General features: G+C 47.8%; 2 protein-coding genes across 6 annotated transcripts in view; both read left to right on the plus strand.

Moving 5' to 3' along the window:
* Positions 1-6: 6 nt before the first annotated feature.
* LOC135821623 (homeobox-like protein HDP1) lies at positions 7-5,272 on the plus strand. Its single transcript, XM_065334620.1, has 2 exons — positions 7-4,836; positions 5,100-5,272. The coding sequence occupies exons 1-2, from the start codon at positions 9-11 to the stop codon at positions 5,270-5,272; spliced, it is 5,001 nt and encodes a 1,666-aa protein (XP_065190692.1). The 5' UTR covers positions 7-8.
* Positions 5,273-10,031: 4,759 nt separating this feature from the next.
* Positions 10,032-25,997, plus strand: part of LOC135821034 (uncharacterized) — a 28,037-nt gene continuing 12,071 nt past the window's right edge. For 3 of the 5 annotated variants that reach the window (XM_065334092.1, XM_065334094.1, XM_065334095.1), the window contains exons 1-7: positions 10,032-10,180; positions 10,670-10,775; positions 11,531-11,576; positions 12,107-12,202; positions 13,660-13,908; positions 16,442-16,753; positions 17,642-20,099. In XM_065334092.1, coding sequence (XP_065190164.1) covers positions 10,671-10,775; positions 11,531-11,576; positions 12,107-12,202; positions 13,660-13,908; positions 16,442-16,753; positions 17,642-20,099 — 3,266 coding nt within the window. In that variant the 5' untranslated portion in view covers positions 10,032-10,180; position 10,670. The remainder of the gene's footprint in view (positions 10,181-10,669; positions 10,776-11,530; positions 11,577-12,106; positions 12,203-13,659; positions 13,909-16,441; positions 16,754-17,641; positions 20,100-25,997) is intronic. The other 2 variants (XM_065334096.1, XM_065334093.1) reach the window with 2 other exon arrangements.

Genomic DNA, 25,997 nt, shown 5'->3' on the forward strand with positions numbered 1-25,997 from the left:
ACGTCAGCATGATCAACGCGAGCCTTGTGAACTACACCATGTACAACGTGTCAGCTCACAACTACAGCATGGTCAATGTGTCCGCTTTCAACCTGACCAAGTGGAACGTCACCATCAATGGCTCCATCTACAGCAATGTGACATTGAACAACACCATGTGGAGGAACGTCACCTTCTTGAACAACATCAGCATCCCACTGTTCAACAACCTGACCAACTTCACCCTGTACAATGCCACGTTCTACAATGTCAGCCTGCAGTCGATCAATGCCACCAACTTCACCTTCATCAACAGCACATTCTACAATGTCAGCATGATCAACGCAAGCCTGGTAAACTACACAATGTACAACGTGTCTGCTCACAACTACAGCATGATCAACGTATCTGCTTTCAACCTGACCAAGTGGAACGTCACCATCAATGGCTCCATCTACAGCAATGTGACATTGAACAACACCATGTGGAAGAACGTCACTTTCCTGAACAACATCAGCATCCCACTGTTCAACAATCTGACCAACTTCACTCTGTACAACGCTACTTTCTACAATGTCAGCCTGCAGTCCATTAACGCCACCAACTTCACCTTCATCAACAGCACATTCTACAATGTTAGCATGATCAATGCTAGTGCTGTCAACTACACCTTGTACAACGTGTCTGCCTACAACTACACACTGTACAACTGCAGCATTGCCAACTACACCATGGTGAATGTGACTGCCCTGAACTTGACCAAGTGGAATGTCACCATCAATGGCTCCATTTTCAACAATGTCACAATGAACAACACCATGTGGAAGAACGTCACCTTCCTCAACAACATCAGCATCCCGCTGTTCAACAACCTGACCAACTTCACCCTGTACAACGCTACATTCTACAATGTCAGCCTGCAGTCCATTAACGCCACCAACTTCACTTTCATCAACAGCACATTCTACAATGTCAGCATCATCAACGCAAGCCTTGTGAACTACACCATGTACAACGTGTCTGCTCACAACTACAGCATGGTCAATGTATCTGCCTTCAACCTGACCAAGTGGAACGTCACCATCAATGGCTCCATCTACAGCAATGTGACTTTGAACAACACCATGTGGAAGAACGTCACTTTCCTGAACAACATCAGCATCCCACTGTTCAACAACCTGACCAACTTCACTCTGTACAACGCTACATTCTACAATGTCAGCCTGCAGTCGATTAACGCCACCAACTTCACCTTCATCAACAGCACATTCTACAATGTTAGCATGATCAATGCTAGTGCTGTCAACTACACCTTGTACAACGTGTCTGCTTACAACTACACACTGTACAACTGCAGCATTGCCAACTACACCATGGTGAATGTGACTGCCCTGAACTTGACCAAGTGGAATGTCACCATCAATGGCTCCATTTTCAACAATGTCACAATGAACAACACCATGTGGAAGAATGTTACTTTCCTGAACAACATCAGCATCCCACTGTTCAACAACCTGACCAACTTCACCCTGTACAACGCTACATTCTACAATGTCAGCATGCAGTCCATTAACGCCACCAACTTCACCTTCATCAACAGCACATTCTACAACGTCAGCATCATCAACGCGAGCCTTGTGAACTACACCTTGTACAACGTGTCAGCTCATAACTACAGCATGGTCAATGTGTCGGCTTTCAACCTGACCAAGTGGAACGTCACCATCAATGGCTCCATCTACAGCAATGTGACATTGAACAACACCATGTGGAAGAACGTCACCTTCTTGAACAACATCAGCATCCCACTGTTCAACAACCTGACCAACTTCACTCTGTACAATGCTACATTCTACAATGTCAGCCTGCAGTCGATCAACGCCACCAACTTCACCTTCATCAACAGCACATTCTACAATGTTAGCATGATCAATGCTAGTGCTGTGAACTACACCTTGTACAACGTGTCTGCCTACAACTACACACTGTACAACTGCAGCATTGCCAACTACACCATGGTGAATGTGACTGCCCTGAACCTGACCAAGTGGAATGTCACCATCAATGGCTCCATTTTCAACAATGTCACAATGAACAACACCATGTGGAAGAATGTTACTTTCCTGAACAACATCAGCATCCCACTGTTCAACAACCTGACCAACTTCACCCTGTACAACGCTACATTCTACAATGTCAGCATGCAGTCCATTAACGCCACCAACTTCACCTTCATCAACAGCACATTCTACAACGTCAGCATCATCAACGCGAGCCTTGTGAACTACACCTTGTACAACGTGTCAGCTCATAACTACAGCATGGTCAATGTGTCGGCTTTCAACCTGACCAAGTGGAACGTCACCATCAATGGCTCCATCTACAGCAATGTGACATTGAACAACACCATGTGGAAGAACGTCACCTTCTTGAACAACATCAGCATCCCACTGTTCAACAACCTGACCAACTTCACTCTGTACAATGCTACATTCTACAATGTCAGCCTGCAGTCGATCAACGCCACCAACTTCACCTTCATCAACAGCACATTCTACAATGTTAGCATGATCAATGCTAGTGCTGTCAACTACACCTTGTACAACGTGTCTGCCTACAACTACACACTGTACAACTGCAGCATTGCCAACTACACCATGGTGAATGTGACTGCCCTGAACCTGACTAAGTGGAATGTCACCATCAATGGCTCCATTTTCAACAATGTCACAATGAACAACACCATGTGGAAGAACGTCACCTTCCTCAACAACATCAGCATCCCACTGTTCAACAACCTGACCAACTTCACCCTGTACAACGCTACATTCTACAATGTCAGCCTGCAGTCCATTAATGCCACCAACTTCACTTTCATCAACAGCACATTCTACAATGTCAGCATCATCAACGCAAGCCTTGTGAACTACACCATGTACAACGTGTCTGCTCACAACTACAGCATGGTCAATGTATCTGCCTTCAACCTGACCAAGTGGAACGTCACCATCAATGGCTCCATCTACAGCAATGTGACTTTGAACAACACCATGTGGAAGAACGTCACTTTCCTGAACAACATCAGCATCCCACTGTTCAACAACCTGACCAACTTCACCCTGTACAATGCCACATTCTACAATGTCAGCCTGCAGTCGATCAATGCCACCAACTTCACCTTCATCAACAGCACATTCTACAATGTTAGCATGATCAATGCTAGTGCTGTCAACTACACCTTGTACAACGTGTCTGCCTACAACTACACACTGTACAACTGCAGCATTGCCAACTACACCATGGTGAATGTGACTGCCCTGAACCTGACCAAGTGGAATGTCACCATCAATGGCTCCATTTTCAACAATGTCACAATGAACAACACCATGTGGAAGAACGTCACCTTCCTCAACAACATCAGCATCCCACTGTTCAACAACCTGACCAACTTCACCCTGTACAACGCTACATTCTACAATGTCAGCCTGCAGTCCATTAATGCCACCAACTTCACTTTCATCAACAGCACATTCTACAATGTCAGCATCATCAACGCAAGCCTTGTGAACTACACCATGTACAACGTGTCTGCTCACAACTACAGCATGGTCAATGTATCTGCCTTCAACCTGACCAAGTGGAATGTCACCATCAATGGCTCCATCTACAGCAATGTGACATTGAACAACACCATGTGGAAGAACGTCACTTTCTTGAACAACATCAGCATCCCACTGTTCAACAACCTGACCAACTTCACTCTGTACAATGCTACATTCTACAATGTCAGCCTGCAGTCGATCAACGCCACCAACTTCACCTTCATCAACAGCACATTCTACAATGTCAGCATGATCAACAGCAGCCTCGTTAACTACACCATGTACAATGTGTCTGCTTACAACTACACGTTGTGGAACATGTCCGCGGTCAACTACACGATGAAGAACGTCTCGTTCGTGAACTCATCTTTCGTGAACATCACTGCTCTGAACTTCACCCTGTCCAACTGCTCTGCCTCAAACTGGACTCTGGCTAACTTCACTGCCTCTCGCTTCATCCTGCACAACATCTCTGCCGTTAACGTCAGCATGTACAATGTCAGCATGGTGGCTTCTCGCTACGTGAATGTTACCTTCATGCGATCCAACTTCACAGAGAAGTTCATCCTGAACTCCAGCTTCGTGAATGTTACCCTGGCAGAAGCCAAGATGGAGAATGTCACAATGGTGAACTTCACCAGTGCCAACTTCACTACAGTGAACAGCACTGCATTGAACTACACCTTCATCAACACCACCAGCTTCAACATGTCTATTGACCAATGCCAGTACACCAACTTCAGCCTCATCAACTCGACCTTCCTGGCTCCTCGATGGGTGAATGTGACTTTCAACGCCACAATCTTCAACAACGTCACCTTGACCAATGCCACTCGCCCGGTCATCGCCAATGAGACTGGTCTCTTCTACGTGCAGGATTGTGCCAACAGCAGCTTCTACATGGCTCCCTACATTGACTCTGTGCTCTTCTTCAACTCCACCATCAACAGCACCAGTCTCTACCATGCTAAGCTGGTGAACATCACGCTGGAGCTGACGCTCTTCAACAACTCACTGATCTACAACAGCACCATCTTCAACATTGGTGCCATCATGAACCAGTTCTTGAACTGCTCGATCCTCAACACGACCGTCACCGACGGATTCCTGAGCACGAATATCTTCAACACCATCCGCCGCTATATGCTGATCACGGAGGCTGTGTTCCTGGAGGGGTTCAACACCATCTCAAATATCTTCGAGCTGGAGGTGCTTCCCGTGGAGCTGATTGAGGAGCCAGTAATGCCACTCCTAGGTAAGAAGAACTAGCTGACTGATCCCCTCACTGACCATGTTGTCTCTGCGCATTTTCATCTTGTTCTAGTTGTGCATGGTCGTTCATGTTTGATGATGTTTCCCGGTTTTTCGTGTGCAATGCACTCACTTGTAGTATGTGTAATCTTGCGATGATGATACTCGTACATGTACATGCAATGATGTGGTTAACTTGTTGGAATCACGCTGAACATAAACTAACCCTGTTTCTGCCTGTCCGTGTTTCGGTGCTTGCTTCTGCAGAGCTTCCCTGCTATCCAGTCGACAAAGTTCTGGAAGAAGTGGAGATAACTGAGGAGCCATTGCCTTTCAGCAATACTCCGTTGCCTTTCAGCAATACTCCGTTTGATCCGGAAATGCCACCGCAAGAAATTATCTATAAGGTCGACGACACGAACATTCTTTTAAATTTTTAATTCGCTAACTCTCCTCCCCGATCTATAAACAAGTGTTCACACTCATTTCCACCATAAGCCCGTTCTACAGCAGAGTAATCTCTTATACTAGCTTTGCCTGTCCCTAGATCACTCCTATCTTCTATTTTATTCGCCAAACAATCCAGAGGGCGGTTTTGATACTGCAAACAACAACCATGTGTGCTTCTTCCTGAGATATCTGTTATTTCTTGGCTGATGCCTTTCGGCCGTGTTTATCAGCACACGCATGCTGCCGTCGCCATAACCTTCGTTTTGTGAATCCTTAGGTATTACAATAGACATCTTATCAACAATTATCCAATCCTGTCCTGCCGTGCGCTCGCACGAGAGCGAGTGTACGTGTGCGCACGCAAACGCATGCATGTGCGTGTGAGTGTTAGTGCATGATTCTGTAAGGTTTGTGCTGAGGCACGATACCACGCTTACTATCCCTCCGATGGCGTGGTTGTGAGTGTCTTTTTTAAGCCTGTTTGGTTGGGAGTTTGGTGCTTAGAATAATACTGGAGATAACACTTTGCAGTAGCTGCAAGACGGATATTCTTCTTTGTGATATTAACTTGGCTTGCATGCATTCAAAAATAATCAAAACAGCACATAAAGTTCCTCTAAAACTTCAACTAAATTCCCAAATGGTAGTAACTTACTGATCTGTTCACCATCAGTACGATGCACCATCCGCTAGAGATCTGAAAAAGAGTACTAATACGGGCATGAGGTACAGGATATAAAACTACTTACACATTGCAATGCACGTACTCGTAGGTCTACCAATGCTGGCCAAAGAAAACCAACCTCCTGCAGAAAATAGCGTTGCCGGGCGCTACGCAGCCCTAGTACCACACACAGTGTTCTGTGCACTCGATGGCTCCGCTACTTTATTCAGGGAGTCGTAACATACCGGTATTTTACGACTCCCTGGTGCCAGCTGTAGATGGTGTGAAGTCAATATTTTTTTTACCATTTTCGCTTGTACAAAAAGTATGGTGTTTCTCAGCCACGCTCCCGTCTTCATCAACTGTGATAATTTAGTTCGTTCTCAGTGGCGGACCATGCAAACCAACGTTTCCCTCTCCACACAAAAATGCATCTTGAATTATGGCGTAATCAGCTAATTTGTGTACAACTGGATCATACACTTATACGACCAAGTCGGAGTCTCTCTAGTCCCTATGCAGGCCCCAGCGCTGCATAGCGGGAGCACAAATAAACAAAGCCCAGATGTAACAAACTACCAGGTGAAAAGGAGTTGGGCCTTTCTTTGCGGTGGGTCTGATGCACTCACCTCTCCTGCGCCTTGATCATTGCGTTGCCGCGGATGCGGAAACGTCTGGCTGCCTCTGTCTGGCCCGTAGTCTGAGTCCCGCTGCAACATATTGTTTTTCATTTACTTGCATAACCACCTGCTGGTCGTTCATCACTCATTCATTTTTTTTGAACACGCACACATACTCTCGGTAGTGTTTTTGCGGGCGAATAGACTCCACTTCTGCGGACTCCAAATTTTCTGGTCTGGACAATCACCAGGGTGTATAATCCAACTAAAGGCTAACAAGCCAGACTGAATGTGTAATAGATAACACTATGACTAAGTGCAATAGAGCCGTGAATGGTGATGAGTTAAAGCTGTCGCAGCTAGAGTGTAGCTGTTACTGTTCCTGAGGTGGGAACTACAAGAGAGCTGGTGTAACTTGTAAGGGTGGGCGAGGGGGGTGGGGGCGGGGGTGGAGCTGTGTTTGTGTGCGAAAAATATTTCACGGTTCGCGTGATGCTCGTTTGGACAGAGTTTTCCGCGTCCGCAGGAACGCCGCCACACTCAAGAATCCAGGCGTAGTGGCGGCTCCTAACAGTGGTGGGAGGTATAAGTAGATCAGACCCGCTACGTACGAAGTGGTCAAAGACCGAACATCCCATTTGCTCCATTCATGTTTCCCTTGTGCCGGGCCACGGGTGAAAGTCAGAGGGAATAATGATGTGAAGGTGAAGACATACGTGTGACCACAGCACCCATGAAGTCAGAAGAGAGGAGTTTTTTTCGCAGCGAAGAAACCGTTCGTGGAGTGACGGTTGAAAGTGTGCTAGGAGTCAAGGGTGATTGATGTGTAACAAGCTGCAATGGAATGTGCGAGTTTTTAGAAAAGTTAGTGTATCTGCTGATTGCCAAGAGTAGGACTGGTCTACACTACAGATCAGTAGAATCATAGGCTACACAACTCTGGATCACGTGACACTGTTCAGGCTCCAACGCCGGTGTGGCCTTGCTGCACTATCTGCTGACGAGTACTCGCACAGCGAACACCAGGGAGTCGTATACAATCATGTATGACTCCCTGGTGCTTACTTATCACTACGGTAACTTGAAGTTAACGGATTAGAACCCCTAGAAATTCAACCAGGCTTTACAAAATTGGGACAGGTATGCCATGGCAAAACGTAGGGAGAACATGTCCCAAACTCACATTTTTATATTTAAATGTGGGGTTTTGAGCCTATATTCGGCCAAAGTCGGGCTTTCAGAATCCAGCCCGACTATTTTGGATGAACGGACTGTATCTGCAACCGTATGACACAGTCATGACGCTGCCAGCTAGCTGTTTTTGATGAATTTCATTTAAAGTCACAACACAAACCAGCTAGTGTCATAAGGTACTAGTAATGGAGACAGCATGCGGCGCTGGAGGACAGTCAAGCGTTGGAATCATTCAATCTTGTACACATTCCACCCATAGAAAAGAAACAAGCTTTTTCTCAAGAACAAAAAACAGTTCTCCTAGGTCGGGATATCCAACCACCTTTACTAAAGTGCCAAAAGTCATTTCGGCGTTCGTTTACCTGTACAAGTGGAGTTGAATGTGTATTTGAACAGCCGAGTGGAACATTTGAAAGTAAAGTTACAGTTGCCGCATGATGTCTCACCATAGAACATGTTTTGAACGGTAGAAGTTACCCTGAAGATGTTGCAAGAAATTCTAACGATCATTTTTGGATAATATTGCCCTTCTCTCACTTTGGCTCTCCCTCTCACTCCCTGCACAGTAGCTGCGTCAATGGTTCCATGTGGTCTCTCCCTGTCGTTCTCTCTCTCGCCCTCTCTCTCGCCCTCTCTCTCGCCCTCTCTCTCGCCCTCTCTCTCGCCCTCTCTCTCTCTCTCTCTCTCTCTCTCATCTCTATCTCTATCTCTATCTCTCTCTCTCTCTCTCTCTCTCTCTCTCTCTCTCTCTCTCTCTCTCTCTCTCTCTCTCTCTCTCTCTCTCTCTCTCTCTCTCTCTCTCTCTCTCTCTCTCTCTCTCTCTCTTTCTCTCTCTCTCTCTCTCTCTCTCTCTCTCTCTTCTCTCTCTCTCTCTCTCTCTCTCTCTCTCTCTCTCTCTCTCTCTCTCTCTCTCTCTCTCTCTCTCTCTCTCTCTCTCTCTCTCTCTCTCTCTCTCTCTCTCTCTCTCTCTCTCTCTCTCTCTCTCTCTCTCTCTCTTTCTCTCTATCTCTCTCTCTCTCTCGCCCCGCCCCTCTCTCCCCCTCTCACCCCGTCTCTCTCTCTCTCTCTCTCACACACATACACACTATCTCTTATCAATGTCTCCGTCTAATCTATCTTCTTTCTCAATGCCGTGCACTCAGCACTGTACGTACGAGCTGTATGGTGTGGAAAATTGGTACACTGTACACCGTTTCAATCATGAGGCGTGTGGCAACCACGCTGGGACTTTCACGGTTCATTTACTCAGTTCACTGCAATCTTCATTGCCTAGCGCCAACGATGTTTACGTGAAAACGTCGTTTGTAGGCTGTAACTACTCTAGTGTAGCTAGATAGATTTAGTCGGCACAGGGATGCCGTGCCCAGTGTCTCGGCGTAGGTGGACATTCTTGAAAATGCTGCCGCAGGCAATGGCGTCATGCAATTAGGGATTTACTTAGCGGTAGGCAACGCACTTTGGCACAGCCAAACTGCTAACCCAGTCAGCAGAAGTCGGTAGTTGCCTAGCGGAGAGACTGCGTAGCAAAGAGGTCCACGCGAGCATGGAGGTATGAGCCAGGGAAAGATGCAGACGCGGACGTATCCTGTCACTGAACTTCACTGGACATAATGAAAGGCTCAGTTTCGCAGACAAGTGATCCCATTTTCTCTTGACGTATAATTCAATAGTTGTCAAGCCCGTAGCAGACTTCTGATGGATCCTGTCAACTTGCTGCATACAGAAAACGTCAGAAGTTCAACAACAAGCCAGAGACATGTACAGATCGCGGCGATACGCTGAAGGAGTTATAATCTCAGAAAGGTGCGATGCATCCGTGTACATGTACATGACTGATTGTACTCTTGATTATTACGTTGCTAATGTGACTAGAGACGTAGCGATCACTGAAAGCGTGCTGCTGCTGCTGCTGCTGCTGCCCTACTGGTATCATGTTTAAGGTCACAGCTTCGGGGCTCGACCAACTCAACCAAGACCTAAAAGTGCAGCACGCGATGTGCCCTGCGTGTTGCGCGTGGTGTCCTGTCGTGTCCGGCGCCACTACCATACACTTGTAGCAGACGTGATTGTGACAGGAACACAATAGTAACCTTACATGTCACCTCGCTGCCTGCCGTACACTGAGTCACGATGTAATTGTATTGATGTTCCCACTAGCGTCAACAAGCAACAGCACACCACCGCCACTGCCACCACTCCCTCTACCTACCTCCCAACTTTGACCCTTTCGTGCGAACGCCAAGCCACGGACGACCACGGCGATGATGCTCGCCTAGGTTATAACGTCAAACGATCCTCGCAGGATCGCCACTTCTGCCAACGCAAAGCAGAGACCACTTTGGAGCTTTTCGTCCCAGTATAGTTTTCGTCAAGTTAGTTAATTTCTTTTTAAAGCGTCGCGGCCAAGAACAGCGCGAAAGGTATGGAGATATCACGGTATCTGCGAAGGAAACGTCCCTTTACCGTTGTTCTTCACAGGCTTCTGCACCCGATTTTTGTAACATGAAAAACATTAGATACAGGATAACGTTAGGATCCGTTTGAGACACTCTATAGATGTCGGGTATCGATGCCCTTCAAATGCCTAATGCTCGTAATAGTATCGGGCCTCAGGCAATCTGAATATTGCGTAGGGCCGTGAAACTTGGAGTTGTAACTAAACTGTATAGCTGTCCTCTCCCCCTGCTGTGTGTGCGGGTGTAAGGAGTCCACCCCATGGTGGTGATCAGTCTTCAAAAGGTGGGAGGCTTGTGTACTGTCATCATCCTGAAGTCGGATATAGACACTGAATGTGTTCTTGTCACGAGCGAATGGGACCACTAGCCTTCCACTCATGGCTTGTACTAGTATTCGAGCCAAGTATTGTGACGGTCACTGTGTACTCTGTCTTCTTTGACCATACCGCACAGCATGTATCGATCCATTCTTCTTCTGGCTCTTGTTGGTGCCGCGTTCGCGGAGAACGAGATTGTGGAGAACGAGTCGGTGGAGGAAGTCATCTTCGCACTACCCCACGTAAGTACATTTCTATCTAGCTCTGAGCTATGTCTCAGGATAGGAGATTATGATCTTGGTCTCGGGCATTCGTGTTACCACTCAAACCCTTCATTGGAAAGAACACAAAGGTGGACTAGCAAAAAGGTATTAGTTTTACTGCTTACACCAAAGCACTTCCAAGTACTAATCCGGGGGAGTAGTCATGCGTCGTAGGGCCAGAGCAGCTTGCCGTGAAACTAGTAATACCACTAAGCCTTACTCTAACGTAACATGAAAATATGGGTCAATGAATATTCAAGTGCTTTAAGTTGAAGTACAGTCATGTACATATACATGCATTCTGTGATGCTACGAGCACTTTGAACTACTTTCCCCTGAAATCATGAAAGCGGGTGGCCACTATTGACGTCGCTACCTTGGCTTAGGATCTACAAAATCATGAAAGTGTTGTACTTGTAGCCTTTCTAGGATTTTCCGGACGAGCGTGCTGCTGTACAGCTCTGTGGTCTGGTGATTGACCTTGTGCACATGTCCTTGGCATTATAATAATTATTATAATAATAGTATTAATACTAGGGAGTCGTAAAATACCGGTATTTTACGACTCCCTGATGATAGTGATATCTACGAGTACTGCCCTTGATTGATTGCTGTTTTTTTCTTCTTCTTTTTTGCTCATGCAGTCATATCATGTCTTTTCACTCCATCCAGTGACCATGGTGACATGACTCTAATGATCTTTTTTGTGTGCTTCTGCTTCCCGGTACGTACAGGACGAGAGCACTGTTATTATCGTTGCTGAGAATCTCCTCCCTGCACGTAAGCTCTCTGTCGATTGTGAGCGTGTTTGGATCCTGCGCGCTTTCAGACAGCACACGGCCAAGGGTCAGGCGTTGAAGCAGCCGGTGCAGCTGAGCTGAGCTGCTGAAATTCCCTTTGCAGATTTTGCGCCGTATATTTCCACAATTAGTTATCTGTAGATTTTGTCGAGACTTCAGAGTACAGTTGCTTTCTAAAGATTTAAAAGTATTGCATGTCTATAGACAAAGTCGAAGGCGTCGTGATGCATAGCTGACTTGAATATCTCGTTGGCTCCTCTAATTCAGTAATGCAGTTGTCATCTGCTGTGTCACCAACCAACTGTGGTTCGTAGCGAGCTGGTTACTAGTGAAGCTTGTCGTGCAGTGGAATGAATAATGTCGCAATTTCTGAGGTAATTGGAGCATAACTTGAGCTCGTTCTGGCTATGTGTTTACTAAGCCGTTGCAAGCTGTGCTGGGTATAATAACCGAGTCGCTAATTTGTCCTTGTCATTTTGCATTTTTGTGTTTTTGTCCGCTATTCGCTAGATCCCTGTGACTATCAAACCTGCGAGCCCGATTATGTCTGTGAACTGGACCAATCTGCGCTGCCTGCCATCAAGCCGCTATGCCGTTCTCTGACAGGTACAGTGGACGTGCGAGAGAGAAATCCTGTTGCTTCGACTTAGAGCGTTTGCTGCTGGGCAGCTACTCTAGCAGCGGCAGGCTGGTTAACACTACAGGGCTGGTCAGTGAAATGCGATCGCGTGAATCCTAAAGTTTGTGCTGCCCTGCACCAGTACACATCCCAGTGTATTAGTACTGTCTGTGTTTGCAGGTCTAGGGCTGCACAGCGGCCAGCGTGACTCGCTGGGTCGGATTTCAGCCAGCAGCACTGTAGAAGTAGTCGCGGGTGGGTGGGTGGGTGGATGGGTGGGTGGTGGGGTGGTGGTGGGGTGGTGGTGGGGTGGTGGTGGTGGTGGTGGTGGTGGTGGTGGTGGTGGTGGTGGTGGTGGTGGTGGTGGGGGGGGGGGGGGGGGGGTGCAGGTCAAACCCATTTACCACCATGGTTCCTCTACAACCCCATTAGTGGAGGGGGGGGGGGGAGTTGGTCGGTGGCGAGTGTATTCTGGAGTGATGGAGTCCTAGATCGAAGCGTGATAGCCGAGCGTGAAGCTAGCATCTCTTCGTCGCCTCGCCTTGCTTTGAATTAAAATTTCTTTTCAGTTTCTACGCGAGGGGAATGAATGATAACCCTGTTCTAAAGTAGGTGAGTGGATGCCAGTTGAGGATGGCTTATTGGTGCCCGACCAGTCACGCCTTTGGGTCAATTTGTCGGGCACCAACAAGCCGTATTGCCTTTCCTCCCTGCCATGCAGAGAGCTACTAACTACAGTGGTGCTCAATGAAATCCGATCGAGTGAGTCAAGTATGCGCTGTGCAGCCCTAGACTACTGCAAACACTACTCTCATGTGGTTGGTCTAGTGGTTAGGATTCGGCGCTCTCACCACCGCGGCCCGGGTTCGATTCCCGGTGTGAGAACCACAATGGTGAAATACTCGCGGCACGTACGCAGGCACTCCAGAAGCCAAAGTTCTTGGTTTGCACTAGGGACTCGAGATGATGAGATTAAAATGATGAGCTTGAGAGCGAGAAAGGATGAGACCCGAGGTTATGAAGGGCCTGGATAGCTATGGCAATGAATTTATGAGAGCGCAAATGCAGCTACCCAGGCCAAACGAAATATACGGGAATGCGGGAAAGCGAGGGGAGAGTGCGGGAGCAAGAAGTTGTAGCGTATTCGAGAAGCGGGAATGGGAAAGGGTGCATCCGGTAATGTGTGTATGAGTGTGTGGGTACGTACATAGATGGGTGAGAGGTCAATGGTGTGTGAGTGCGTGCATACATGGAATCGTGAAACTAACAGTATGAACTGGTGCAGGGCACAAACGTGATTCTCGCGATCGGATTTCATTGAGCGGCACTACACTGTAGTATAGGAGTATGTTCAGCGTGTGTGTTGACTTGTATATGCAGTCACTGTTCGCCAGCCCCAGCTTCATGTACTATTCTGTATCTGTATGCATTGCTCTTTGTACAGAGGCCATTGCCGAACCGGGTCACACCCAGCTCTGTTTGAAGACGCGGCGTACTGACAATGTCCAGGCGGAGAACACTGGCGACGAGTATACGTACCAATGCCAGTGCATGGAGCAGTGTCCGGAGCCCAGAACTGACGAAGAGATGTGTGGAGACGATGGTCATACGTATCCCAGCCACTGTCACTTGCACCGCGAGGCCTGCAGAGCCAATCGTGCTATCCGCATCCTCCATAAAGGATCCTGCCTGCGTGAGTGTCTTATAGGAAATACTTCTTATCATGGCGGTCAATTGTTGGCCGACAACGTTTGGTTTCACCAGATGTTTAAGCCGCTAGCTTGTGACCATGTGTATAACGCTACAAGCTACACGCTACAAGCTAGCCAGCCCAGAATTAAGAGACAAGAAAGAGCATAGGCTCAAGACCCTTGCTTTGCCATTCACCAAGTGATCATTGTACCACTCATGATATACAGTCAACTTCGCTAATAACGACTGCGGATATAACGACAATTCGCGAATAACGACAGAATTCCCATGCCCACAGCAAAGTCCCTTCCAACTGTAATACGTTATAATGAGACTTCGGGTATAACGACACTTCGCGAATAGCGACACCTTTTTGATGCCCCGCCGAGTGTTGTTATATGCGAAGTTGACTGTATCACTACGTGATGTCGTACCCCTTTGCCAAAGCTGTAGGAAATACTGTGCAGCGTGGGAGTGGATTATTTGTTTGGCATCTGCGTGTTATCAACCCTGCAGACCAGCAGGCGTTCATCATCAAGCATTATGAAAGCCAATTCCATGATAAATCCCTCCCTGACATTCCACAATTCCTAGGTGATCCCAGCCCTCTCCCCAATCAAATCACATCGTCCGAAGTTAGGAGGGCCTTCCAAAGCCTGAATAACGGGAGAGCGGCAGGCCCTGACCATCTCTCCGGAGAGTTACTCAAGTACAGTCCTCCCATTGTCGCTGAGATGACTTCCGACATCTTGAACCGAGCTATTGAGACACATGACCCACTCGAAGTTGGCAGAGGAACCCTAATACTGCTGCAGAAGCCCGGTAAACCACTAGGGCCGCTTACTAGTACGCGCCCTATCGTACTGCTCTCGGCGTTGAGAAAGACGCTGTCCCTGATTGTGCTGAAGAGGATACAGCCAGCGGTTGATCAGTACCTGGCTACATCCCAAAGTGCTTTTCGTCGTGGCCGCAGCACAAGTGATGTGGTGTGGTGCCATAGATGGCTATGTAGTATGACGCAGCGATTCAATACGTCCATCCACATATTGGGAATTGACATGAGTAAAGCATTCGACACTGTCCGCCGCGATGTCCTGATGAGGATCCTTGAATCCTTCCTCCAAGAAAGTGAGCTCCGAATGATCCGTATACTGTTGACTGAAACCTGGCTTGAACCTCGTGTGAAAGGTGCATCGAAAAGCTCCTTCAAGACAAATATCGGAGTCCCTCAAGGGGACAGTCTCTCTCCAGTGCTTTTCACCATTTACCTGGAGGCTGCTCTCCGGGACCTACGACAGGAGCTGCCATCTCGCCCTGCTGTGGACAATGACCTGCCGCTGGATATCGCATACGCGGACGATGTTGATTTTGTGAGCCGGGATGAGACGTTTCTCAGTGAAGTTGAACAACAAGCTCCAGCAGTTCTTGCGAGATGGAACCTGAACGTTAATCCCTCCAAGACAGAGCATACCACCGTCGCCCCATTTCCCGATAGGAACCAAGAAACGTGGCGTACTGTCCGCAAACTAGGCTCCCTCCTGGGTGACGCCGAAGATGCTGCTCGGAGGCGTCAACTGGCCGCCGCCGCCTTCAACTCACTCCTCAAGATCTGGACCCGGAGGCGCCAGATCAGTGAAGGTCTTCGGTTGAGGCTCTACAACGCCTACGTCATCCCAGTCCTTACCTACAACTGCGGCACTTGGGGCCTACCGATGTCGGAGCTCGCGCGAATGGATTCGTTCCACAGGACCCAGCTAAGGAGCATCATCGACATGCGGTACCCTAAACGAATTAGCAATGACACTCTGTATAAGCGCTGCGGAGCTGTCCCCATCAGCGAGATGATCACAAGGCAGCGCTACAGTCTCGCTGGCCATATCTTTCGTTTGGCCCCAACTGCTCCTCCACAGTTGGCAGTGGATATGTATCTTCGTCTGGCCAACGACGAGGGCACTGAACGCTTCAGGGGTCGACCTCGGACGACTTTGGTAACGGTCTTGCAGACGGAACTGTTATCATGGCATGGACTTACCCTCCACCAGCCGCTAGATGTTGACGCAGTCCGCACAATGGCAGCAGACCGACAGGCATGGCGTGGAGCTCGCCCCACCTAACAGGACTGACCAGACATGTTGTATGCATATTCTATTTTATTTTATACTTTGGATGAAGTTTTCCATTAGTCATATTTGTGTTGTTGCTAACGGCTTTTGTTGACGTCACTTCTGTCATTTCATTGTATCGTATTACTCTTCAGACATCAATCCTGAATGGCATAAGCGAAAGTGGCACCCCCGCCACCTACGCGGACATGCTTTTAATAATAATAATAATAATCTGCGTGGATGTTTTTCACGGAATAATAATATGTATTGCACACTGCGAGTTGTGCATGAAATCTCTCGCATTTGTACCCATTGTAAAATTTTAGCGCCGTTGTAGGAACTGCGTCTCCATAGCCGATTGTCGTGCACACTGTATTACCCAGACTCAATTATGTTCTGCTGTTTGCTTCACGTATCTCCATGCTGCAGCTGCTGAGAATGACAACTGCCCGATTTTGGAAGTCGACGCTCAGCAAGAGGACTCTGCAGCCTATCTGAGCTGTAAAGACCCGCGGGAAATTTGTGACGCCAAGTGGATGGTTGGTCCGCCAAAGCTTCTCATCCCAGCTCAGTCCACCGAGCGCTACACTGTGCGTCGTCGTCCGACTGGCTACGGTTCCTCCATTCTCATCACTCAGGTGGAACCGGAGGACGAGAACCGATTCAAGTGTGCTTGCTCCGACCGACCTGAATGCCCATTCCGGGTGGCCAGACTTCACGAGCCAGGACATGTTGAGCCAGGTATGTAGTACATAAATCTGCAACTAGCATACATAGATCTGCTAGTAGCAGTGGGGAATTTTCGCTTTGCTGCCACGGTAACCAACATAGCACCCAGAAAATGCGTTGAATCGGTTGTGCGTAGCACTACGTATGCAATGCTATGCATGCACGGTTCTGTGCGTCAGAACTGGTCAAATGCTGGAAGTCCCCGGAATAGTATAGATGTGTTTGTAGTTACTGGTCTTCTTCATGTTCACCATGCGGCAGTGTGGCGAAGACAACTGCAGAAACACCAAGGCCACTGTAGCGGCTATGATTTAGCACTGGCGCACTGGCAAACACTAAACAGGTGGAGAAAGAAACCTAGGGCAGTGCATGACCTAGTGCCGGCAGGTCCGTCCAGGGCAGTGCGTGGCCTAGTCACGGTTGGCAGGTTCGTCCAGGGCAGTGCGTGGCCTAGTCACGGTTGGCAGGTCCGTCTAGGCCTTCACAGTACCGTGCTTGGACTTGCTCGCACAATCGGGGTTTTGTTGAATATCCTTAGGGCAGCAGCCATGTTTCTAGTGTGAGGTGATGTACAGTGTTGCTGAATGAAATCCAGTCGTGTCACTCAAGAACGCGCCGGGCGTTGCGCAGCCATAGACCTGCGAACACTGGGCTACGAAATGATGCAAGGCGCAAACTTGAATGACTCGTCTGGATTTCATTGATCAGCACTGTACAAGTCCGCCCAGCATCTGCCCTGTGTCCTTCGAGAGGTCCCGTGTTTGCTGACGAGCAGAACCTGGCAGGCCAGTAGTTTGTGTTTTCAGCAGAAGTATCCTGTGAGCACAGCCTTAAAGACGAGTGAGATACATGTAACCCGTTTCTGTGCTTCTGCCTCCTCCTGTGATTTCTGTATTGTAGAGGCAACCTGCTTTGATATTGTCCACTCTACGCATGAGCACCTCCTCTTTGATGCTGAGAGTCCAGAAGCAGACTTCCGCCACTGTCAGATTCACAACGTCACTGCCAAGGACATCACATGGATCGACTTCAAGGCCAGCAACGTACACGCCACAAACTGTTCGTTCGAGACGATTCGCATTGTCAACAGCCACATCACCAACCTGACGCTGGCTAACTTCACGCAGGTTAGACACATTGAGGTGATCAACTCAACGGTGATGAACATCACTTTCCTCAACAGCACACTGCTGAACATGACCTTTGTCAACGTGACTCTACTCAATCACACATTCGTCAACGCAACTGCTTACAACTTCACGTACCTCAACACCACCATCACTAACCATACCTTCCTCAACTCCACCATCTACAACTTCACCTACATCAACTCTACCATCTTCAACAAGACAATTAATTCAACCGTCTTCAAGAACCTGACCCTGATCAACTCTACTATGGTCAATGTGACGATGCTCAACTCCACCATTACCAATCACACTCTTGTTAATGTCACTGCCTTCAACCTGACCAAGTGGAACGTCACCATCAATGGCTCCATCTACAGCAATGTGACATTGAACAACACCATGTGGAAGAACGTCACTTTCCTGAACAACATCATTAGGGAAATTTTTGAGGGGTGCATGTGCCCCCCGTGCCCATTGCCGAGCACGCGCCTGATCTCACTGTTCAACAATCTGACCAACTTCACCCTATACAACGCTACATTCTACAATGTCAGCATGCAGTCCATTAACGCCACCAACTTCACCTTCATCAACAGCACATTCTACAACGTCAGCATCATCAACGCGAGCCTTGTGAACTACACCATGTACAACGTGTCAGCTCATAACTACAGCATGGTCAATGTGTCCGCTTTCAACCTGACCAAGTGGAACGTCACCATCAATGGCTCCATCTACAGCAATGTGACATTGAACAACACCATGTGGAGGAACGTCACCTTCTTGAACAACATCAGCATCCCCCTGTTCAACAACCTGACCAACTTCACCCTGTACAATGCCACGTTCTACAATGTCAGCCTGCAGTCGATCAATGCCACCAACTTCACCTTCATCAACAGCACATTCTACAATGTCAGCATGATAAACGCAAGCCTGGTAAACTACACAATGTACAATGTGTCTGCTCACAACTACAGCATGGTCAATGTATCTGCTTTCAACCTGACCAAGTGGAACGTCACCATCAATGGCTCCATCTACAGCAATGTGACATTGAACAACACCATGTGGAAGAACGTCACTTTCCTGAACAACATCATTAGGGAAATTTTTGAGGGGTGCATGTGCCCCCCGTGCCCATTGCCGAGCACGCGCCTGATCTCACTGTTCAACAATCTGACCAACTTCACCCTATACAACGCTACATTCTACAATGTCAGCATGCAGTCCATTAACGCCACCAACTTCACCTTCATCAACAGCACATTCTACAACGTCAGCATCATCAACGCGAGCCTTGTGAACTACACCATGTACAACGTGTCAGCTCATAACTACAGCATGGTCAATGTGTCGGCTTTCAACCTGACCAAGTGGAACGTCACCATCAATGGCTCCATCTACAGCAATGTGACATTGAACAACACCATGTGGAGGAACGTCACCTTCTTGAACAACATCAGCATCCCACTGTTCAACAACCTGACCAACTTCACCCTGTACAATGCCACGTTCTACAATGTCAGCCTGCAGTCGATCAATGCCACCAACTTCACCTTCATCAACAGCACATTCTACAATGTCAGCATGATCAACGCAAGCCTGGTAAACTACACAATGTACAATGTGTCTGCTCACAACTACAGCATGGTCAATGTATCTGCTTTCAACCTGACCAAGTGGAACGTCACCATCAATGGCTCCATCTACAGCAATGTGACATTGAACAACACCATGTGGAAGAACGTCACTTTCCTGAACAACATCATTAGGGAAATTTTTGAGGGGTGCATGTGCCCCCCGTGCCCATTGCCGAGCACGCGCCTGATCTCACTGTTCAACAATCTGACCAACTTCACCCTATACAACGCTACATTCTACAATGTCAGCATGCAGTCCATTAACGCCACCAACTTCACCTTCATCAACAGCACATTCTACAACGTCAGCATCATCAACGCGAGCCTTGTGAACTACACCATGTACAACGTGTCAGCTCATAACTACAGCATGGTCAATGTGTCCGCTTTCAACCTGACCAAGTGGAACGTCACCATCAATGGCTCCATCTACAGCAATGTGACATTGAACAACACCATGTGGAGGAACGTCACCTTCTTGAACAACATCAGCATCCCCCTGTTCAACAACCTGACCAACTTCACCCTGTACAATGCCACGTTCTACAATGTCAGCCTGCAGTCGATCAATGCCACCAACTTCACCTTCATCAACAGCACATTCTACAATGTCAGCATGATAAACGCAAGCCTGGTAAACTACACAATGTACAATGTGTCTGCTCACAACTACAGCATGGTCAATGTATCTGCTTTCAACCTGACCAAGTGGAACGTCACCATCAATGGCTCCATCTACAGCAATGTGACATTGAACAACACCATGTGGAAGAACGTCACTTTCCTGAACAACATCAGCGGGGAAACTTTTGGGGGTTGCACGTGCCCCCCGTGCCAATCGCCGAGCACGCGCCTGATCCCACTGTTCAACAATCTGACCAACTTCACTCTGTACAACGCTACATTCTACAATGTCAGCCTGCAGTCGATCAACGCCACCAACTTCACCTTCATCAACAGCACATTCTACAATGTCAGCATGATCAACAGCAGCCTCGTTAACTACACCATGTACAATGTGTCTGCTTACAACTACACGTTGTGGAACATGTCCGCGGTCAACTACACGATGAAGAACGTCTCGTTCGTGAACTCATCTTTCGTGAACATCACTGCTCTGAACTTCACCCTGTCCAACTGCTCTGCCTCAAACTGGACTCTGGCTAACTTCACTGCCTCTCGCTTCATCCTGCACAACATCTCTGCCGTTAACGTCAGCATGTACAATGTCAGCATGGTGGCTTCTCGCTACGTGAATGTTACCTTCATGCGCTCCAACTTCACAGAGAAGTTCATCCTGAACTCCAGCTTCGTGAATGTTACCCTGGCAGAAGCCAAGATGGAGAATGTCACAATGGTGAACTTCACCAGCGCCAACTTCACTACAGTGAACAGCACTGCATTGAACTACACCTTCATCAACACCACCAGCTTCAACATGTCTATTGACCAATGCCAGTACACCAACTTCAGCCTCATCAACTCGACCTTCCTGGCTCCTCGATGGGTGAATGTGACTTTCAACGCCACAATCTTCAACAACGTCACCTTGACCAATGCCACTCGCCCGGTCATCGCCAATGAGACTGGTCTCTTCTACGTGCAGGATTGTGCCAACAGCAGCTTCTACATGGCTCCCTACATTGACTCCGTGCTCTTCTTCAACTCCACCATCAACAGCACCAGTCTCTACCATGCTAAGCTGGTGAACATCACGCTGGAGCTGACGCTCTTCAACAACTCGCTGATCTACAACAGCACCATCTTCAACATTGGCGCCTTAATGAACCAGTTCTTGAGCTGCTCGATCCTCAACACGACCGTCACCGACGGATTCCTGATCACGAATATCTTCAACACCATCCGCCGCTATATGCTGATCACGGAGGCTGTGTTCCTGGAGGGGTTCAACACCATCTCAAATATCTTCGAGCTGGAGGTGCTTCCCGTGGAGCTGATTGAGGAGCCAGTAATGGCACTCCTAGGTAAGAAGAACTAGCTGACTGATCCCCTCACTGACCATGTTGTCTCTGCGCATTTTCATCTTGTTCTAGTTGTGCATGGTCGTTCATGTTTGATGATGTTTCCCGGTTTTTCGTGTGCAATGCCCTCACTTGAAGTATGTGTAATCTTGAGATGATGTGGTTAACTTGTTGGAATCACGCTGAACATAAACTAACCCTGTTTCTGCCTGTCCGTGTTTCGGTGCTTGCTTCTGCAGAGCTTCCCTGCTATCCAGTCGACAAAGTTCTGGAAGAAGTGGAGATAACTGAGGAGCCATTGCCTTTCAGCAATACTCCGTTTGATCCGGAAATGCCACCGCAAGAAATTATCTATAAGGTCGACGACACGAACATTCTTTTAAATTTTTAATTCGCTAACTCTCCTCCCCGATCTATAAACAAGTGTTCACACTCATTTCCACCATAAGCCCGTTCTACAGCAGAGTAATCTCTTATACTAGCTTTGCCTGTCCCTAGATCACTCCTATCTTCTATTTTATTCGCCAAACAATCCAGAGGGCGGTTTTGATACTGCAAACAACAACCATGTGTGCTTCTTCCTGAGATATCTGTTATTTCTTGGCTGATGCCTTTCGGCCGTGTTTATCAGCACACGCATGCTGCCGTCACCATAACCTTCGTTTTGTGAATCCTTAGGTATTACAATAGACATCTTATCAACAATTATCCAATCCTGTCCTGCCGTGCGCTCGCACGAGAGCGAGTGTATGTGTGCGCACGCAAACGCATGCATGTGCGTGTGAGTGTTAGTGCATGATTCTGTAAGGTTTGTGCTGAGGCACGATACCACGCTTACTATCCCTCCGATGGCGTGGTTGTGAGTGTCTTTTTTAAGCCTGTTTGGTTGGGAGTTTGGTGCTTAGAATAATATTGGAGATAACACTTTGCAGTAGCTGCAAGACTGATATTCTTCTTTGTGATATTAACTTGGCTTGCATGCATTCAAAAATAATCAAAACAGCACATAAAGTTCCTCTAAAACTTCAACTAAATTCCCAAATGGTAGTAACTTACTGATCTGTTCACCATCAGCACGATGCACCATCTGCTAGAGATCTGAAAAAGAGTACTAATACGGGCATGAGCTACAGGATATAAAACTACTTACACATTGCAATGCACGTACTTGTAGGTCTACCAATGCTGGCCAAAGAAAACCAACCTCCTGCAGAAAATAGCGTTGCCGGGCGCTACGCAGCCCTAGTACTACACACAGTGTTCTGTGCACTCGATGGCTCCGCTACTTTATTCAGGGAGTCGTAACATACCGGTATTTTACGACTCCCTGGTGCCAGCTGTAGATGGTGTGAAGTCAATATTTTTTTTAACCATTTTCGCTTGTACAAAAAGTATGGTGTTTCTCAGCCACGCTCCCGTCTTCATCAACTGTGATAATTTAGTTCGTTCTCAGTGGCGGACCATGCAAACCAACGTTTCCCTCTCCACACAATAATGCATCTTGAATGATGGCGTAATCAGCAAATTTGTGTACAACTGGATCATACACTTATACGACCGAGTCGGAGTCTCCCTAGTCCCTATGCAGGCCCCAGCGATGCATAGCGGGAGCACAAATAAACAAAGCCCAGATGTAACAAACTACCAGGTGAAAAGGAGTTGGGCCTTTCTTTGCGGTGGGTCTGATGCACTCACCTCTCCTGCGCCTTGATCATTGCGTTGCCGCGGATGCGGAAACGTCTGGCTGCCTCTGTCTGGCCCGTAGTCTGAGTCCAGCTGCAATATATTGTTTTTCATTTACATGTACTTGCATGACCACCTGCTGGTCGTTCATCACTCATTCTTTTTTTTGAACACGCACACATACTCTCGGTAGTGTTTTTGCGGGCGAATAGACTCCACTTCTGCGGACTCCAAATTTTCTGGTCTGGACAATCACCAGGGTGCATAATCCAACTGAAGGCTAACAAGCCAGACTGAATGTGTAATACAGTCATGTACATGTAGATAACACTATGACTAAGTGCAATAGAGCCGTGAATGGTGATGTTAAAGGGGAAGTTAAGGCAAAAATTAAAATTTCACCAGTTGTAGTCTTCGGGGTGCTGAGTCGAATGGTCTTGGTCCGAGAAAGCTGAGACGCTCCCTTCCTACTTGAATCCCAATCGAACTCGCGCACTTCCACCGAAACTGGGTGACTGCGCCCTACTAGATGGGGATTTGTATGCAAAATGTCACTAAAAGCGCCATTTCGTTCTTATAAAAGCACAGATGACCGCGATTGGCCCATACGTTGTAGTCTTTTGGACGCTGAGTCGACTGGTTTTGGTCCGAAAAGGCTGCGATGCAGCGTTCCTCCTTTATTCCCAATCGAACATGGTTGAAGAAGCGGTCACGTGCTCCTGGGTGCCAAAATCACCCGGTCACCACGCCAGCAGGCGACAACTTTCACACCAAGGTTCAACTCGAGTGACAGGACTGCACCCAAAAAAGGTCAAAACAGGCTGTAAGTTGTACCCTGCAGTAGGCACCGGCGGATAATGCTAGCATAATTACTAGCATAATGACCCATGTGGGGAAGACCGGCACTGCCCTAGCATAAACCCTCCAAATGTGACCTTGTCTGGCACAATCGATGTGTGAAACTAGCACTACGTCCAGATGAAAGTGTGTGCTGGATGCCACCGTTGCCAGAAGCGTGTTTGGCACTGTTTGCTGCGTTTACGGAGTTGTTCAAACTGCACTGACTTGTACTTGGAGCTAAATATAGCATTGTGCACACTTTTTGCAAATTTGATTTCCAAATTTGCAATGCTTGTCTTGAAGTTCAATGTCAATGTGTTATGTTTCCACCGTGTTTGCCCTGTGATACTGCCATATTCCGAGTGACTGCATAGGGAAGTCATTATTTCCCACCGCATGGATTGACATTTTTGTAGCACTATCGGCACTGCTAGCATTATAACTAGCATAATCGCTCCAAATAACTAGCAGTGCTAGTAGCACAATTTCCTCATATAACTAGCATTATCCGCCGGTGCCTACCCTGCAGGCACGGTGACCAGCTGACTGGTGTACGCAGGAGCACGTGACCGCTTGTTCAACCATGTTCGATTGGGAATTGGGGGCGAACGCTGCATCGCAGCCTTTTCGGACCAAAACCAATCGACTCAGCGTCCAAAAGACTACAACATATGGGCCAATCGCGGTCATCCGTGCTTTTATAAGAACGAAATGGCGCTTTTAGTGACATTTTGCATACAAATCCCCATCTCGTAGGGCGCAGTCACCCAGTTTCGGTGGAAGTGCGCGAGTTCGATTGGGATTCAAGTAGGAAGGGAGCGTCTCAGCTTCCTCGGACCAAGACCATTCGACTCAGCACCCCGAAGACTACAACTGGTGAAATTTTAATTTTTGCCTTAACTTCCCCTTTAAATGTGTCGCAGCGAGAGTGTAGCTGTTCCGAGGTGGGAACTACAAGAGAGCTGGTGTAACTTGTAAGGGTGGGCGAGGGGGGTGGGGGCGGGGGTGGAGCTGTGTTTGTGTGCGAAAAATATTTCACGGTTCGCGTGATGCTCGTTTGGACAGAGTTTTCCGCGTCCGCAGGAACGCCGCCACACTCAAGAATCCAGGCGTAGTGGCGGCTCCTAACAGTGGTGGGAGGTATAAGTAGATCAGACCCGCTACGTACGAAGTGGTCAAAGGCCGAACATCCCATTTGCTCCATTCATGTTTCCCTTGTGCCAGGCCACGGGTGAAAGTCAGTGGGAATAATGATGTGAAGGTGAAGACATACGTGTGACCACAGCACCCATGAAGTCAGAAGAGAGGAGTTTTTTTCGCAGCGAAGAAACCGTTCGTGGAGTGACGGTTGAAAGTGTGCTAGGAGTCAAGGGTGATTGATGTGTAACAAGCTGCAATGGAATGTGCGAGTTTTTAGAAAAGTTAGTGTATCTGCTGATTGCCAAGAGTAGGACTGGTCTACACTACAGATCAGTAGAATCATAGGCTACACAACTCTGGGGCTGATCACGTGACACTGTTCAGGCTCCAACGCCGGTGTGGCCTTGCTGCACTATCTGCTGACGAGTACTCGCACAGCGAACACCAGGGAGTCGTATACAATCATGTATGACTCCCTGGTGCTTACTTATCACTACGGTAACTTGAAGTTAACGGATTAGAACCCCTAGAAATTCAACCAGGCTTTACAAAATTGGGACAGGTATGCCATGGCAAAACGTAGGGAGAACATGTCCCAAACTCACATTTTTATATTTAAATGTGGGGTTTTGAGCCTATATTCGGCCAAAGTCGGGCTTTCAGAATCCAGCCCGACTATTTTGGATGAACGGACTGTATCTGCGACCGTATGACACAGCCATGACGCTGCCAGCTAGCTGTTGTTGATGAATTTCATTTAAAGTCACAACACAAACCAGCTAGTGTCATAAGGTACTAGTAATGGAGACAGCATGCGGCGCTGGAGGACAGTCAAGCG

Source organism: Sycon ciliatum, chromosome 7, assembly GCF_964019385.1.
Source record: "Sycon ciliatum chromosome 7, ocSycCili1.1, whole genome shotgun sequence".
Classification (NCBI taxonomy): Eukaryota; Metazoa; Porifera; class Calcarea; order Leucosolenida; family Sycettidae; genus Sycon; species Sycon ciliatum.